Source organism: Pogoniulus pusillus, chromosome 6 (assembly GCF_015220805.1).
Source record: "Pogoniulus pusillus isolate bPogPus1 chromosome 6, bPogPus1.pri, whole genome shotgun sequence".
NCBI classification, from domain to species: Eukaryota; Metazoa; Chordata; class Aves; order Piciformes; family Lybiidae; genus Pogoniulus; species Pogoniulus pusillus.
In genome coordinates this window covers 38,550,581-38,567,977 of record NC_087269.1, presented here as the reverse complement: position 1 = coordinate 38,567,977, position 17,397 = coordinate 38,550,581, and the positions used below count along the sequence as shown (strand labels likewise).

The 17,397-nt window shown below is 42.6% G+C and overlaps 1 protein-coding gene across 4 annotated transcripts in view; it reads right to left on the bottom strand.

The window, feature by feature from the left end:
• The window catches only part of DOCK1 (dedicator of cytokinesis 1), a 433,046-nt gene that overhangs the window by 319,908 nt on the left and 95,741 nt on the right, over positions 1 to 17,397 (bottom strand). For all 4 annotated transcript variants that reach the window (XM_064145308.1, XM_064145312.1, XM_064145309.1 and 1 more), the window contains exons 24-25: positions 6,000 to 6,070; positions 4,069 to 4,175 (exon numbers count right to left, since the gene is read on the bottom strand). In XM_064145308.1, the coding sequence (XP_064001378.1) occupies positions 4,069 to 4,175; positions 6,000 to 6,070 (178 nt within the window). The remainder of the gene's footprint in view (positions 1 to 4,068; positions 4,176 to 5,999; positions 6,071 to 17,397) is intronic.

The window sequence follows — 17,397 nt, the reverse complement described above, 5'->3', positions numbered from 1 at the left end:
ACTATGCCCAGGTGGGTTCAGAATCTCTCCAGAGAAGGAGACTCTACAACCTCTGGGCAGCCTGCTTCAGGGCACTGGCACCCTCATAACAAAAACTTTTTTTCCTCATGTTCAGATCAAACTTCCTGGTTCCAATTTGTGTCTTTTGCCCCTTGTCCTATCACTGGCCAGCACTGAAAAAGTCCAGCTGCATTTTCCTGCTCCCCCACCCTTTAGCTATTGATCAGCATTGATAAGGTCCTTCCCCAGTCTGCTACCCTCCAGGATAAACAGCCCCAAGGTCTTTCACCTTTCCCTTTTCACAGCGATGCTCCAGTTCCTTCAGCATCTTTATCGGCTCCAGTGGACTCTCTCCAGTACTTCCCTGAACTGGGGAGCCCAGAACCGGATACAGTACTCCAGATGTGGCCTCACTAAGGCAGAGTAGAGTGGGAGAACCTCCCTTCATCTGCTTCACACACTCTTCATAACACACCTTAGGAGATCATCATCCCTCTTGGCCCCAGGTACGTACTGCTGGCCCATGGTGAGCTTGTCCACCAGCGCTCCCACATCCTTCTCCACAAGCTGCTTTCCAGCAGTTCCCATGCACTCAGGCTGTGCACACCTACCTTCAAATCTCCTTTGCAGCTCAACTGAACAATCTTACATAGAAGATACTACTGACAGTGACAAGAAAGCTCCTGCTTAGCAGCCTCCTGAAAAGATCCAAAAGCCACTAAATAGAGCTTTCTTGCCAAGGAAACTGGATTGAGTTCAGATTTATGTCCCAGCTATTAAACCAGATTCATCTACATTACTCAGGAGCTGACATCAGACTATACCATTTGCTGCAACCTGAATGTCTCAGTTTGAGATTTAGGTTTGAAAAACAAACCAGCTACCAATTTCTTTTTCCTCCTCTGAAAATTAAATTGGTTGGATAATGAAAACCAAAGATTAGGAAGGTAAATACACAATGTGCCCCTACAACCTTTCTTGAGGAGGACTTTTTGTAGCCATAATTTCTTGGTTCATCTGAGCTATCTCAATTTCATCCCAGCCAAGACAGTCAAATATTAACATCTTACTAACTTCTGCCCTAAAGACCCTTCCACTCTAAAGCAGGCAGAAGGAAAAATTACTACATGGCAAGTTGAAAATGAAGGAAAGGTGTAATACTTATATATGAAAGCAAGGTGTAATATTTACATAAGGAGGAAAGGTGAAACATTGGTGTTCTTGTCTAAAATAAATATTAAAGTGATCTCAGAGAGAATACCATTATACCAAAGTGAAATCAGCAACATCTGGTCTGCCTGCCTTTTTTTATTCTCATAAACCCTGAAATGCAACTTAAAACCATTTGATGTGGCTGTGCTAGTTTGAAGCCAGCTAGAATGTTTTGGTGAGAAGAACTAGATCACAGGCTGTGAAAGAGAAACAAGGGTGGTGTCTACTTCACTCATAGGCTTGCTGAGATGTAGAACAACAAAAATCCAAACGTAAATAAGGGAGCCGCTCTTTGTGTGGGCTCTGGGCATTTTCTCTCTAACCTCATCCTCCATCTCAGATTAATCTACTTTGCTTCCTAACCCCCCTCTCTGACCCTCCATTCTTCTTTAGGGCACAAGGCAACGTCTGGGGTAAGGTAGAGGGGTGGGAGAAGGTGGAAGGGCAGTTGGGAGCCCCTCCTGGGGACTCAGGTTTCTGGGAGGGCTGTTGTGTTTCTGTATTACCTTTTCCCTTGTCTACTTCTGTCTATAACTGTATATACTGTAAATATCTGCTTGTATATTGAGCTCAGCTGTAAATATAAGCTGCATTCAAATTCCCAGAGCCGGCTGAGTCTAGTCTGGCTGATTTCCAAAGTGTGTGTGGGGGGTGGGTAACATCCAAACCACCACAGTGGCTCATGAGGGCTGAATAATTTCCAAAGACCTCAAAAGTGAAGACCAAGCTGAAGTGCATTAGGACTTGCTGGTTCAGTACATGGTGGCACAGCTGGCAGGCTCTGTTTTCCAGAACTTCAATCTTACCTCATCACTATCCATAACCGCAGGAGGTAAATTTACAAGTTACTGGGACTGTAACTGTGCTGAAGGCTGTCTTATGGAAAAGCTCCATCTCCTCCTTGAAAGATTCTGAGTCTTCAGGATTTCCATCTTCCAGTTCTTCTAAGACCCTTTCTTCCCCTACCCTAACTTTCAGGTCTAAACTTGCGACATGTATCATGTAGAATCACAAAATGTGGGGGGCTGGAAGGGGCCTCCAAGAGATCAAGCCCAATCACCCTGTCAAAGCAGGAATACCTAAGGCAGGCCACAGAATAACACATCCAGACAGGTTTTGAAAGCCTCCAGAGAAGGAGACTCCACAATCTTTCTGGACAGCCTGTTCCAGTACTCTGTGACTCTAACCATAACACAGTTTCTCCTCATGTTGAGGTGGAACCTCCTGTGTTCCAGGTTGTACCCACTCTTCCTGTCCTATTACTGGGCACCAATGAAAAGAGGCTGGCAGCATCATCCTGATGCACATCCCTCAAATATTTGTACACTAATAAGATCCTCTCTCAGCCTTCTCTTCTCAAGACTAAGCAGTCCCAGGTTTTTCAGTCTTTTTTTCCCATAGTGGGGATGGTCCAGTCCACCAATCATCCTTGTAGCCTCTAGGAGACTCCATACAGCAGGTCCCTGTCTCCCTTGAACTGGGGACCCCAAAACTGGACACAGTACTCCAGGCGTAGTCTCACCAGGGAAGAGTAGAGGAGGAGAACCACCCTTGACCTGCTGGACACACTTTTCTTAATACACCCCGGGATGCCATTGGCCTTCCTGGCCACAAGGGCACATTGCTGTCCCACAGATAACTTACTGTCCACTAGGACTCCAGGGTCTTTCTCCTCGGAGGTGATTTCCAGCAGGACAAACACTCATCTGTACTAGTGCCTGGTGCTACTCCTCCCCAGATGAAGGACGCTTGTCCTTATGGAATTTCACGAGAGCAAATAATTTCACAGGTACTTGTTATGTATCAAGACTTGGTGAAAAACCTTGCTGCAAATTCAGCCTAAAGTGCCATCAAAACTAAAGTTGCTCTTGGAATGTCATTCTTCATTGCTACTTCTGCAAATCTAAAAAGACAGCTTCAAGTGGAAAGAAGTAGAAAGAGCAGCAGTACTTAATTCCGCAGTTCTCACTACCAGACCAGGAACACTTTTTGAACTGCAACTAGAAAGAAGTTTACCAGCAGTTTGCATCACATTGCCCTGATATTTTTGACCTACCAGAAGAATCCTTTTCAATTTCCTTTAGCATTAAACCATTGCCTATTTGCTCCCTCATTAACTTCTCCTCACAGCACATAAACACTTAGTTTAGGTTAGTTTCACCTGCAGTCATCTAAAAAAAGAATAAAATGTTCCACCTCAAATGAAGAAATCTCTAAGACAAGTGCTTGAACTTACCTTTCACTGCCTCACTAGTGTAACAGGAGAAAATAGAGCAGGAATGAAAAGCACACTCTAAAAGGTTTACATGTTGTTTTCATTTGCCTAGGGATAGCTTTAAGTAGGACAACAATGCTTTGGACAGAAAGGCCAGCAAAACCTTTTTTTTCCTCCACAGAATTTCACTGAAGTTACAACACAGGCCAGGAACACTGGATGCTTAAGTGCCCTCTTAAATTAAAAACTGGAAGTTTGAGTTCATCCCATTATGATCTATAACCCCAAAGTGTCAATAAGCATTTTCTTCCTTATTCTAAATCTTCCTGTCTTTCTGGAGGAACAACCTTAATTCAAGGGCAGGGACAAACCTTGCACTAGCAGAGACCTTTACAACGAAGGTGGCAAACCACTGGAACAGACTGCTAGGAGAAGCTGTGGATGCCTCCTCCCTGGAGGTGTCCAAGGCCAGGCTGAACGAGGCCCTCGGTGACCTGGTTTAGTGGAGAAGATCTCTGCCCATGGCAGTGGAGTTGGAACTAGGTGGGCCTTACAGTCCCTTCCAACTCAAACCATTCTGTGATTCTATGATCTGGACACAACAAATGTGACAATGTAATGGTTGCAAAGGTCCTGCTTACCATGCTGTGTGAAGAGGTCACTGTGAACTATCTCTATCAGGCAGTACAGCTTCTGGATTGTGAGCCGGCTCATGGGGACATTCAGGATGAACTCAGTGAAGAGTTTGCTTTGTACAAAGGAGGAAATAAAAGTGTGTTAATCTCTCTCCAAAGTATGTAAAAATCATCCAAAAGCACTACACAACACAAACAACTCCACACTTTTGGAAAAGAAAACTTCTATAGAGGACAAAAAAGAGAGAGGAATTGCAGGGAAATCTGAATTGCCTTTAATATATCTGTCTTGTTTCTTGATTCTTTTCTTTTGTCCTCTCCTTTATACCTCATTTTTTACACTCTTTTCTCATGTTTCACCCAAGCTTTTACATTTTCAATTTCAGTTGTCTGTGCAGTTATCTCTTCACTTCAGTCACCATATACCATTAATAGAATAACTCATGATCACATAAGCCTAAACTTAAAAAGTGCTAATTCACTTTGAATTCAGCTTTCACTTCACAAAAGAAAACACTTCCAAAACCAGAAGCACACACATTTTAGAACTAAGGAACCATCACATATCAACTCAGGTACCAGATAAAATCTCTTTAAAAGACTTCCTAAAATCTAGTGAGCTTTTTGGTTTCCCAATTAAGCTTTTGCTTCTAAATATTAGTCAATCTCCACTTAAGATAGAAAAGATGCTTGGGGTAAAACAGGCCAATTTTGTGCATTTTTCATTCAATACATTTTCCCAGTACTTTTGCTCTGTTATCATATTGAAATTATGACTTCATTCAGAAAGTCTACAAAGACCTATTCCCTAGGTCCACAGGAAGATAAGTGTGTATGCAAACCTCACCTCCATCAAGACTTTACAGTATAACATCACAGAATCATTTTGTTTGGAAAAAAACTTAAGGATCTTTAAGCCCAACCTTCAACTCAGCACTGTCAACCCACTGGAATGATAGTCTAAGTTTATGCTTATCCATTTAATTTCTGCTTGCCTTTTTTACCTCATTTTGACTGAGCAGAACACAGAACTACAAACAGACAATATACTGAAGGGTTTGTGCAATCAAATTAGATTTAAAGGGAAATTTATTTAAACTTAAACACCTTGCACTAGCACTGTGAAAGAGAAATTGATTGTTTTCCCCTTGAAAGTTCTCCTGAAATACTGGTTTTGCTTTCTGTTTCCTTTTGTGCTAAAATATCTGGAATGGGCTGCCTGGGGAGGTGGTGGAGTCGCCGTCCCTGGGGCTGTTCAAGGCAGGATTGGACGTGGCACTTGGTGCCATGGTCTAGCCTTGAGCTCTGTGGTAGAGGGTTGGACTTGATGATCTGTGAGGTCTCTTCCAACCTTGGTGATATTGTGATCTATCACTCCGTTTCCTAACAACATTCCTGTGTTATGAGCTACTGAAACATCCATCCAACAAGATTCACTGAACAAAACCAGAAACAGTATTTACATTAAATTAATTCTTTAAAAAGAGTGAAGATCAAAGGCAATAGCTTAGGAGTTTGATATCAGTTGCCTGATAGCAGGAATTATCAATCTCATTATACACTTGTACTGAGCAAGCTTGCAAAGTTTGTCAAGACATTTGCCAAACCTTGATGCCATACCTGTTAATTAAAGACCAGGATACTTGTGTAGCCTTTAAAATATTTGCAAGGAGAAGAAAAGTAATAAAATATGTCATAGAATTATAGAATCAATCAGGTTGGAAGAGACCTCCAAGATCATCCAGTCCAACCTATCCCCCGACCCTATCCAATTACCTAGACCATGACACTAAGTGCCTCATCCAGGCTTTTCAATGGCTCATATTTCATTGCCTCTGTATCTGTAATTTTTTGTCTCTGTGTGTGTATAAATATATATATGCAAAATAAAGATCTAGATCAAGTTGACACTACAAACTTCATTAATTCTTACTCACCTAAGTTCTTTGGGATCAAATACTAATTTCACATCATTGACAATAGCTGGCAAATATTTAAGTGCTGCCCCCTAAAAAGACAAAAACAACAAACAAAATAAAGTTAAAATCATGTCTGTAAAGATGTAAATACTGTAAGAAAGAGAAGAACAGGAGAAACTGTTCCTTGCGACATCAGCTCTCAGCATATTCTTCTGGGGGGCAAATTACCTAAACTGAAACTCGCTAAGAAAGGAAATTTTAGGTTTAACAGACTTAAAAGAAAAGCCATGGAACATTAGTAAGCTGCAAACACTGACAACTCACACCATAATTAGAGACTTACAAGCTCCTTCCAACATGTTGTAGAAACTCCAGTGTATTGGTAGACAACAAACAATTAAGTTATGTTCCTTTAGTCACTTTATCCTCATCCTCTGCAGAGCTGGAGAAACATCTTCCATGATTTTGTGAGGAGGATGAGGAGAAGTAATTAGGTTGTAAAAGACCTTTAAGGTAAGAGTCCAACCATTATTGAACTTTGCCACGTCTTTTGCTACACCATCAGCCACACCAGAGTGCTTTGGGATTAATTCTCCTTCTAATAGCTTATAAAGTGCAGCACAGAGCCACAAAGATGCTGAAGGGAGTGGAACATCTCCCTTCTGAGGAAAAGCTGAAGAAGCTGGGTCTCTCTAGCTTGGGGAGGAGGAGACTGAGGGCTGACCTCATTCAAATCTACAAATATGTGAAGGGAAAGTGTCAACAGGATGGAGCCAGGCTCTTCTCACAGTGATCAACAGGACAAGGGGCAATGGGTGCAAGCTGGAGCATAGGAGGTTCCACGTGAACATAAGGAAAAGGTTTTCACTCTGAGCGTGGTAGAGAACTGGAGCAGGCTGCCCAGACAGACTGTGGAGTCTCCTTCCCTGCATCCTCCTGGGAGCTGCTCTAATCTAGCAGGGGGCTTGGACTGGATGATCTTTTGAGGTCCTTTCCAACATTCAACATTCTGTGACTTTGCGGAATGCACAACTATTGCTTTTCCATGCAGTAAATTCTTGATAGCCACAAATGAAACTGCAGTCGTAACTCCTCCCCAACTTGCAGCTGCCTATCCCCCACAGTGCATAACAAAAGTATTCAGATGATGCAAACAGATGCTTAGTATTTTAACAACCTGTAGTAATTTTAGCTAATATTGTCTTCCCATTTCTCAGTAAAAATCAGCAGTTATTCCTAGGTCAAACATTGTTTTACAGGCATAAAGGCCAAAAAAAATCAGCAGTTAAAACTGACAGCCCAGCAATTTAATGCAATCATGCCAAAACACACTTCAGGTTAGACTAAGTAAACCTCTACTAACACCACAAACTAAAATAACTTTGTCTGCACAAACAGCAATTTCAACCAGATAAAATTGGTTGGTTTGTTTTTTCCACTCCCCCTTCACCTGCAACTGGATTTAAATGTCCTGTTTCAAGGAGATGAGAAAATGTTCCACCTAAGAAACAGTGGCAAAACTCTTGAGTTTTAACCTTTTGAGCTCATACACCTGCACTGTTTTTACTGAGGTTCCTCAGATTCTTGCATCCATCAAGCACAAGCCTAGGAAAAGCACCCAGTAATTGAAATATAAACCACATCATCCCGACTTATTATCAGTGCAAAGGTAAGGGGAAGATCACATGGTTTGATTACAGATCTATTTTTGGCTCAGAAAGGGGGGGAAAATATATTCCCCATAAGGCAATTCTGGTTGTGGGTTTAATGCTTAGCATTTGCAGCATCCATCCATCATGTTCTCTTTAACCCTTTGAATTAGAAGGAAGATGAGGCTTTATACTTCCATGAAGTCCATGATATGACAAGTGATTATGCTGCACAATACCATGGTCAGAGAACTCAAGGGAGAGAAATTCTCAGTGGTAGTCAATGGTAGGAAGAGCCACAAGGTAAGAGACTTATGGAACACTGCCTCACAGCTACAGACAAGACCACTTGGCCCTTTTTTTGAAACAGCCCTAAGAATTTCAAATCCAAATCCACCATTCCTGAAGGGAGGAGATTACTTGTTTGAACACGGTCACAAGGAAAAGAGGTTTTAATGAGGTGGGAATAAGTCTCACAGAAACATCCATCTTGGAAAAGACCCCCGGCATCACCAAGTCCAACCTATAGCCTCCCTCTACAAGATTCACCTTAAACCATATCCCTAAGCACCACATCCTTGAACACATCCAGGGTGGGTGACTCCACCTTTCTAGGCAGTTCATTGTCCCTAGTATCAAGCGATGGAACAATAGGAAATGGCCTGAAATTGTGCCAGGAGAGGTTTAGGTTGGACATTAGAAGAAAGTCCTTCACTGAAAGGGTTTTCAAACACTGAAAAGAGGCTCCCCAGGGTATACTTAGATTAGATATTAGGGAAAATTTCTTCACTGAAAGAGTGGTCAGGCATTAGAACAGGCTGTCCAGGGAGGTTAGTGGTGGTGTTCAAAAACAGTGTGCCCATGACACTTTGGAACATGGTTTAATAGCCACGACGGTCTTGGGTTGACCACTAATCTCAATGCTGTTAGAGGTCTTTTCCAACTGAAGCAATTGTATAATCCTATGGATAACATCAAGTAGCCAGTGAGGGAAGTTTGCCAACACTTGCTGACCACTTTTAGAAGTGCAAAAACATCACATCACTAAGTTAGCTGCAAATTTCAGCCATCCAGTTTTCAGTCATAGTCCATTTAAACCATCAAGCTTGATCAAACACTTCCACGTATGCTTAAAGGACTACTTAAATGCTCAGAAATCAAGCTCATAACTGTAATTATGCAAATAGGCTCATTATGCACATGCTTAAGCATTTTGATGGATGAGGACTCTAATGACCAGTTATAAACCACAGCCATTGCTGTGTTTTTATTTGCTTATCATTCAAATGCACGTAGCAATAAATGTTTAGTAACATGTGCTAAAAAAAGGAGCTTCCATTTTATATCATATTAAAATTCACCACTGTGCTGGCAAAAAACATTAAAATTAACACTTTAAACAAAGTACTGCCAGGTAAAACTATTTACAATATCTATTTAAAGCCTGTAGTTACAACAACAGAACTGTTGGAGTGAATCCAGAGGAGGGCCAAAAAGATGATTCAAGGGCTGGAGCATTTCTGCTACGAAAATCTGCTAAAGGAGATAGGATTTTTCAGTCTGAAGAAGAGAAAACTCTAGGAGGAACCTTGTAGTCACTTTCCAGTACCTGAAAGGAACCTACAGGAAGGTTGGAAGTGGACTTTTCATCATGTAGTCTAGCAACAAGACAATGGGGAATGGCTTTAAGCTGAGGGATACTTGGCTTAGACTGGGTCTTGGGAAGAAATTTTTCAGCATAAGGATGGCAAGACTCTGGAATGGGTTTACCACAGAGATTGTGGATGCCTCATCTAGGGAGGCATTCAAGGCCAGGTTGGATAAGGTCTTGTGCAACCAACATGAGGTAAGAGGCATCCTTGTCCACGGCCAGAGGGTTGAAGTAGATTGTCTGAGGTCCTTTCCAATCTAAGCCATTCCATGATTCAGTTAGAACAACAGAATCAACCAGGTTCGGGTTCTGTTTTACAGACAAAGCAATTAAAGTTCAGTATCATTAAATTTTAAGAAATTTGTAGAAGTCTATTTCCCAGTTTCCAAACTCCACAGGCTCAATTATGCCTCAGTATGATCTAAGAAGTTGGTGCTGCAGCCCTGTGATTAAATCTGGAACTGCGTAACCCAAGGACCTACTAAAACAACTTTTTGTTGATACTAACTTGAAAAAGAACAGTACTCACTGTAGATTTTAATCTGTTAGAAGCTGCAGCTGAAGGGCCTTTTGTTAGCAGTAACACAAATGCCATGATGGTTACACCCAGGATACTAAAATATGTAACTCGCGCTGTGATACTGGAATGTGTCTGGAGAAGGGTGACGAAGCTGGTGAGAGGCCAGGAACACAGCCCTATGAGGAGAGGCTGAGGGAGCTGGGGTTGATTAACCTGGAAAAGAGAAGGCTCAGGGGGGACCTCATTGCTGTCTACAACTACCTTAAGGGAGGTTGTAGCCAAGTAGGGGTTGATCTCTTCTCCCAGGCAGCCAACAACAAAACAAGGGGACACAGACTCAAGTTGTGCTGGGGAAAGTATAGGCTGGGTGTTAGGAGGAAGTTCTTCACAGAGAGAGTGATTGCCATTGGAATGGGCTGCCCAGGGAGGTGGTGGAGCCACCATCCCTGGAGATGTTCAAGCAAAGCCTGGCTGAGGCACTTGGTGCCATGGTCTGGTTGACTGGCTAGGGCTGGGTGCTAGGTCGGACTGGATGATCTTGGAGGTCTCTTCCAACCTGGTTCATTCTATGAATATTAAATCCAGCAGATATATGATAATCTAGCAGGTTTCTGTTAGTATCAATGAAAAAAACCTAATAAACTATCTTTTTTAATTTCCAGTCCTGATCACCACTGGACAAAGGTTCATATTCCTCATTTTTGTACAGGCAACTAGATAAAAATCTTAATTTCAGTTTAACAGCAATGCCTAAGACACTTGAAAAATCAAAATAGCATTAAAGAAAGCACAGTAATGAAGAATCTTAATTCTCTGATTTCTAATCAAACAGGGTTTTATAGTAATTGCCATGTGATCCCATTAGACACACACACAAAGCTGGACTTTCCAGGCTGACATGTTTAGTCAATTATATACAGTTTCAAGCTGGGCTGCAAAAAGATTTTCCTGCCCAAAGGGGTTTCTCTACAGAAAACAAGTGACAAATTATTACTACCCTTATCAAGTTACAGAATCATTCATTTTATGTGAAACAAAGCACACAAAGAAGCAAGCAAAAGGGGAAAGAACAAAAAGGAGGGAAAACAAAAACAAGACAAAGCTTCATATGAGTGATGGATATGAATAATAGCTCTAGAGTCCTCAACACAAGGCCATGAAGATAATCAGAGGGCTGGAGCACCTCTCCTATGAATACAGACAAAGTTGGAGGTTCGTGACACTAGAAAAGGGCTCAGGAAGATCTCTTATCAGCCTTCCAGTATTTGAAGGATGCTATGGGACAGCTGGAGGTTTTATACAAAATTAGGTAGTGACAGCAATAGCTTCAAACTGGAAGCAGCTCAATTTAGATTAGAATCATAGAACCAACCAGGTTGGAAGAGACCTCCAAGATCAGCCAATCCAACCTAGCACCCAGCCCTAGCCAGTCAACTAGACCATGGCACCAAGTGCCTCAGCCAGGCTTTTCGTGAACACCTCCAGGGATGGTGACTCCACCACCTCCCTGGGCAGCCCATTCCAATGCCAATCACTCTCTCTGCCAACAACTTCCTCCTAACATCCAGCCTAGACTTCCCCCGGCACAACTTGAGACTGTCCCCCCTTGTTCTGTTGCTGGTTGCCTGGCAGAAGAGACCAAGCCCCACCTGGCTACAACCTCCCTTCAGGTAGTTGTAGATAGCAATGAGGTCACCCCTGAGCCTCCTCTTCTCCGGGCTAAACACTCCCAGCGCCCTCAGCCTCTCCTCATAGGGTTTGTGTTCCAGGCCCTTCACCAGCCCTGTTAGACATTAGGAAGACATACTTCACCATGAAGAGAGTGACACACTGGAACAGGCTATGAAGGCTCCAAGCCTGTAAGTGTTCAAAGCCAGGTTGGATTGGACCTTACACAACCTATCTATAAGGAGATGTCCCCAGCCAAGGCAGCAGGGCTTGTAAGTAGATGATCTAAAGTCTCCTCAAACCCAAACCATTCTGATTCTATGACCTTTTCCCTGCCACTGAGTTCAACTCCTTTGTACCCTCACTGCAGTATTGGAAATTTAAATGACAGTCAATATGTATGTTTACCTTGGGATGCAATTCACACATGAGCCACAGATCAGCATGATTTCAAGTGCACATCAGCCTGCAAGCTACCTTTCCATGCTAAGTCCCATCCCTTCTCCCTCTCCCCACACACATCTGTGTCCTTCCACAAACACATGTCCATTCACCCATTCTGAATATTCTGTTCTATTTATGTATGAAAGATATTACACCACAGCCAAAGCACAGAGATATGAGAAAAGCCATTAACTGGCACTCAAGAAATGAACCAGCTGCCAATACAACCTATTGAACTGCAGAGTCAGTGACTGCAGAGCTGCACAGATACCCTTCTAAATTCTGAAACAGGCAATTAAGTATGCCAAGAAATAAAACTCATTAAGTGAAAATAATAACGTCCAGAAAAGTCAAAGCCCTTGCCTTAAAAAGAATAAAATCAGCAATAGCTGATGGTCACAGTTCTCTGCACAGCCAATACAGAAGACAAAACTCCTAGGGTTGATGGTGCCACAGAATAATTGTCACTTATTCCTCAAATCATCAGAAGCACTTCTGTCTGGAGCAGTCATCCTTTGCAACCTGCAAGATAAATTCATTGAGGTGCCTATAATGATTTAACAGCTAATTGTATTTTCCCAAGCTCCTTCAGAGTCAGCAGGTGAAGACAGACACGTTTTTCCTCACGCTGAAGCAACAAAGTCTCAAGTTGTGCTGGGGTAGGTATAGGCTGGATATTAGGAAGAAGTTCTTCACAGAGAGAGTGATTTCCCATTGGAATGGGCTGCCCAGGGAGGTGGTGGAGGCACCATCCCTGGGGGTCTTCAAGAGAAGCCTGGCTGAAGCACTTAGTGCCATGGTCTAGTTGACTGGCTAGGGCTGGGTGCTAGGTTGGACTGGATGATCTTGGAGGTCTCTTCCAACCTGGTTGATTGTATGATTCTATGAAAGTCAGTGGTGGTTGGAGGAGTAAAGCCTTCAGTCTCAAGAAGGCAAACAGAACGAAGAAGACCAAGTGTTACAGAGGTGTTATTTCCTGTGGTCATTCCTCTGAGTATCAATGAAGGGTCCACTGCTGGACCCACACTCCTGTGGCTCTGTTTTGCATGTCACGTCCAGACAGGTTTAATGAGACAGGAACAGATAAGGAACAGAACTTACCAAGATAAAAAACTAGCATGCTTCTCAGATCTAAACCTTCAAGGAGCTTCTATGGCTAAAAATTTAGCCTAAGCCACAAATTCTGAAAGCACTGCCAGAACTCACTTCATCCTGAAAATCATTTTCTCCCATTTATCAAAGGGGAAAAACCCTCAACCCCCAACACATTTGTTCAAGCATTTTGAGACTTGCATATGTAGCCTGCCTAAAAGAGTATGCTTCATTTATTTTTTGTAACAACAAAAGAAGACCTCCAAAACCTCCAATCACAATACTGTTACAGAGGGGGATTTCTATACCTATTTGGCAGAGGTGAGAAATTAATTTCAGGTGATATAAATTTTGCATTAAAACATAATTAAAATTAATATTTATGAACTCTTGACACAACCACTGTGTATTAAAACTTAGTCCTGTGCAAAGTTATGAAAACAGTTTAGGATAGAATATATACAGGGATTTGGTTATTTACCTAGCAAAACATTTAAACTATAAACAGAGAGAGGATTTTCCCTTTTGGCTCAGAGTTGCTTCAGAGCTTATGCTATTTGCCCAGCAGAGGGGCTGAAACTCTTTCTGCTCTAAGGCAGAGATAACTTATATTACAGAGGTATTAAAGGTTTACTTACAAGTGCTGCTATTAATTATTAATCACCCTCTGGGGCTCACAACAAATAATAACTGGGTTTAGTTTTGGGCCCCTCACTCCAAGATGGAAACTGTGGTACTAGAGCAGGCCCAGAGGAGCGCAATAAAGATTGTGAAGTGTCTAGGAAACAAGTTTTGGGATGAGTGGCTAAGAGTGGGGTTGCTCAGCCCAGACAAAAATGTGTCTGAAGGATGACCTTTTTGCCCTCTACAACTACCTGAAAGGTGGCTGTAGTGAGGTGGGAGTCAGGTTTGGTTTTTTCCAAGTAGCAAATGATAGGTAAAGAGGAAATGCCCTCAAGTTATGCAAAGAGCAATTTAGATTGGACAGTAAGAAAAATGTCTTCCCCTCCCCAGAAAGGTTGTGAAGCCCTGGTACAGTCTGCCCAATGCAGTGGTGGCATCACCATCTCTGAAGGGATTTAGAAGCCATGCAGATGTGCTGTTGGGGGACATGGTTTAGTGGTGACTTGGCAGTTCTGGGTTAAGGGTTGTGGGCTCAGTTTTAAAGGTCTTCTCCTACCACAACAATTCTACAACTCTATAAACAGCAAGCCGTGAAGAATGTAAGTGCACATAAGTGCACATTTTCAGAAGCATGTTTAAGAAGCATTTAAGTACAAATATAGCACATTTCATATGCCATTTGGAGAAGTATTTGAAACATGTCATCTCAAGGCCAGAAAGTCATGCTGCAGTCCGTACTCAGCAAGCACTGCTTGTAACCATCTCCAATACTTCATCACATCTGGTAGCTGTTAGTACAGCTGAAGGCTTCTGGAATAAGAGAAGTTACACTCTCTTAACACAAAAAAAACTATTTTCCCACACTTGAGGCAATCCCTCAATATCTCAACACAAAACTGCACTAAAAGAGGACTGAAACTATGGCACTACATTGCGATAAAGCAGCCTTTTGCCACACAGCAGACGACACGTTGTCTGCACAAACAGTTCTTGTCCATATGGAAGCTCAAATTAAGACAGGACAGCCTTGCTAAGGAGCTTAAAGACATTTCTGATCTACTTTTGGATAACAAACAATGGAAGCTTCACTACTTTATTACATGGTTGAGAACACTGAGCAACCTCTTCATTAATACAAACCAGAAATCACTACAATGGTCACTGGTAAATGAAAATACAGCAGCACACAACATAGCAAAGATATCCTGAAACAAAAAGTCTAATTTTCATCTCATTCCTGGGTTTATACTAACAAGCAATGTCAAGCTTCTCTGCAGTAGCTGCTGAAGAGAACAGCAAAGCTAATTTAAGGTTGTTGTTAAACTGACTAAGCAATGTTTAGTACTAAATATACACCGAATAGTACACTACAAACTGTCTAGGATTCTTTTGCACTCAATACAAGCAAAAAATGTTTAAATGTCTCATTTTCTGAAGCCACTCATTTCAGACAACACTCTTAGACTCAAAAATAGTATGTTCTTAGCAACTCTTTTCTTTGATGAAGCAACAAATTAAGCTGACTCAATTTGCACACTATGTTAGTGATTAAGTTTTCATCTCGTGTCACTCAACATGCGTTACGCACACACCTTCCACACTAGCACTGTCTTGGATGCAATTCTGTTAAACACATCAACTCAGCCAAATTACATCCAGTCAGCAGCTGGATGAAGCCACAAGGAACCTCTCCACACTGACCCAGTTTACAGCAGGCATTTGTTCCAAATCACAACGAAACCAGTGCCTCTGGCGCAAAACTGAGTGCAAAATAGCACAAAGCATGATCACAACTAAATTGGCTCCCCTCAAGATTACTGTATCTCTTGGCAGTTTAATCACACTTCTGAGGCCACATCTGGACTCCTGGGTCCAGTTCTAGCCTTCTGAGTTCAAGAAAGACAGGGAAATACAGGCAAGGGTGGGAAAGAGGCTACAAGTATGAGGGGACCAGACCATCTCTATGAGGAGGAAAGGCTGAATGACTTTGGGGCCATTTAGCCTGGAGAACGCTAAGAATCATAGAATGAAGCAGATTAGAAGAGACCTCCAAGATCATCCAGCCCAACCTAGCACCCAGCCCTAGCCAGTCAACTAGACCATGGCACTAAGTGCCTCAGCCAGGCTTTGCTTGAACACCTGCAGGGACAGTAACTCCACCACCTCCCTGGGCAGCCCAGGGATATTCTTAATGGTGATCAATAGCTAAAAAGTGGGGGAAGAGGATGTGGTCAGACCCTCTTCTGTGGTTCGCTAATGACAGGACAAAGGGCAATGGGCACAAACTGTAACATAGGAGTTTCCATCTGAAAGTGAGGGAGAACTTCTTTGCTGTGAGGGCGCTAAAGCCTGGAGCAGGCTAACCAAAGAGGTTCTGGAATCTCCTCTGCAGAGACTCCAAACCTGTCCAGACACTGTGATCCTGTGTAACCAGCTGTGGGTGACCCTGCTTCAGCAGGGTGGTTGGACTAGATGGCCAGAGGTCCCTTCCAAGCCCCACCACACAAGGACTCCATGACTTTCCAACACAGATTCCAAGAGCCACAGAAACCTCAGTCCATGGTTGAATTATACTACTCAACTAATTCTAAATGATGGCTATTAAGTATTTAACCTGTTGAAAAAGCCCTGCAGTCTCCTTTGTTTTCTTCCCAGGTACCTCAGCAGCTTGTAATATATTTCCCTGTCTTCATTTAAATACTTTTCAGTGGCTTGAGCAATAAATTCTTTAATATTAGAGCAGGAAAAACTATCTTATGGCTAGAGAGGAAAATGCATCATGTGTTTCAAGTGACAAGGATTATTAAAGGAACCACAGACACAAGAGAATTTGCATTAGTGAACTGTTATCTTCAAGCCCGGCTCTCTGCGCTCACATTACAGGGTAATTTTACACACGCACCTACTTCATCAAGATCATTTAGAGCAGAGAGAACAAGCTCTGCTACTAGCCTTGTCTTTTTCCAGTCATCCTGAACAGCAGCACAAAGTCACGCACAGCAGCAAGCATGAGAGCAAACTGCAAGAACCCCACTGAGAAGAGATCAGCTCCCTCACACAAGCGCAGCCCAAATCAGGCAGTCCTCATCAATTCCATGCAGCTGCTCAACTGCCCTTGTTTCAAGAATAAATTACCAGGGAGCATTTGCATTTTTATCTCAACTTGAAACGTCATGCTAGGTTTCAGCTGAGCTCATGCTTAAACAGGAGAAAGGGAAAAAAAAGGTTAAGGAAATAATTATCATGCACCAATTAGCAGAAAACAGGAATGAAACCAGGGAAGCTGACTGCACTTGCAACCATTAAAAATACATGCACATAGCAAAGGCTGCACACCTGACTCCATCAAGTCATTCTCAAATTCAAACTGATCATTGAAAAACAAAGTTTCATCTCTCTACCTCTCAAACTAATACTGCAGCTCTACCACTGTGCAAGAAAAAATCATTAGTAAGAGGATAGCCCCACAATTCAAGAGAGATGGTGAGGTGCTGGAACGTGTCCAGAGAAGGGCAACAAAGCTGGTGAGAGGCCTGGAACACAGATCCTATGAGGAGAGGCTGAGGGAGCTGGGGGTGTTTAGCCTGGAGAAGAGGAGGCTCAGGGGGGACCTCATTGATGTCTACAAGTACCTGAAGGGAGGTTGTAGCCAGGTGGGGCTTGGTCTCTTCTCCCAGGCAACCAGCAACAGAACAAGGGGACACAGTCTCAAGTTGTGCTGGGGGAAGTCTAGGCTGGATGTTAGGAGGAAGTTGTTGCCAGAGAGAG